Here is a 731-nt window from a genome sequence, read left to right on the forward strand (position 1 = left end):
CCCCCCCCCCCCGGGCAAGAAAATCGAGGGGGTACCCAAAGTGGGGATGGTATGTGTGTCTGTGCGCGCGCGCACGTGTGTCGGGAGGACAATGTCCTGGATTCCCCGCAGCCCGCCGGGCAGGCCCATCGTCCCGGCTCCGTCTCCGCATCCTTCTCCGCTTACCTGGCTCTGGCAGAAGCCGCGGCGGCGAGGCCTGGGTGGAAGGCGACGGCGACTCCGGAGAGGACGCGACCAGAGTGCAGCAGGGCCATGGTGGGCGGCAGGAGGGCAGTGGCTCGCGGCTGGCGGCAGGGCAGACCCGAGGACAAGTGGGCGCAGACTCCGCGGCGCGCGCTCCTGCAGAAGGTAAAGACAGCGACTTCCCTGGACGGGGCTAGAGCGGCCGCTCGCCGGGCTGGAGCTGCGTTACAGCGGCCCCTGGCGGCTTGGGGGCGGCGAGCAAGGCCTCCGCGAAGCCGCCGCCTGCCCTCGTCCGGGATTGGTGGCCCAGGGAAAAGGGAAATGACTGGGCTGCTTATCGCTGCTCACAGTGCCCGGGTCCTGCAATGCCTACTCCTTTACTTATTTCATTCACTAAATCACGGCTGGTCCAAGAGATAGCTGATATCATGCTAGCGTAAAAGACGAGAAAATGTAGGACGAATACAAACCAACCAATCCCAGATCCACTGCCCTGCCATCAGTTGATTGCGAATTCAGAGCAGCCCACTGTAGGGTTCTGTAGACTA

At 63.6% G+C, this 731-nt stretch overlaps 1 protein-coding gene across 1 annotated transcript in view; it reads right to left on the reverse strand.

The window, feature by feature from the left end:
- Nucleotides 1-324, reverse strand: part of GOT2 (glutamic-oxaloacetic transaminase 2) — a 26,791-nt gene extending 26,467 nt beyond the window's left edge. Inside the window, exon 1 of the mRNA XM_045293904.1 lies at nucleotides 166-324. Coding sequence (XP_045149839.1) covers nucleotides 166-254 — 89 coding nt within the window. The 5' untranslated portion in view covers nucleotides 255-324. The remainder of the gene's footprint in view (nucleotides 1-165) is intronic.
- Between the last annotated feature and the right edge of the window lie 407 nt (nucleotides 325-731).

The sequence above is a fragment of the Echinops telfairi genome, unplaced genomic scaffold, assembly GCF_000313985.2.
Source record: "Echinops telfairi isolate 266 unplaced genomic scaffold, ASM31398v2 ScPeMD7_2291;HRSCAF=2852, whole genome shotgun sequence".
NCBI classification, from domain to species: domain Eukaryota; kingdom Metazoa; phylum Chordata; class Mammalia; order Afrosoricida; family Tenrecidae; genus Echinops; species Echinops telfairi.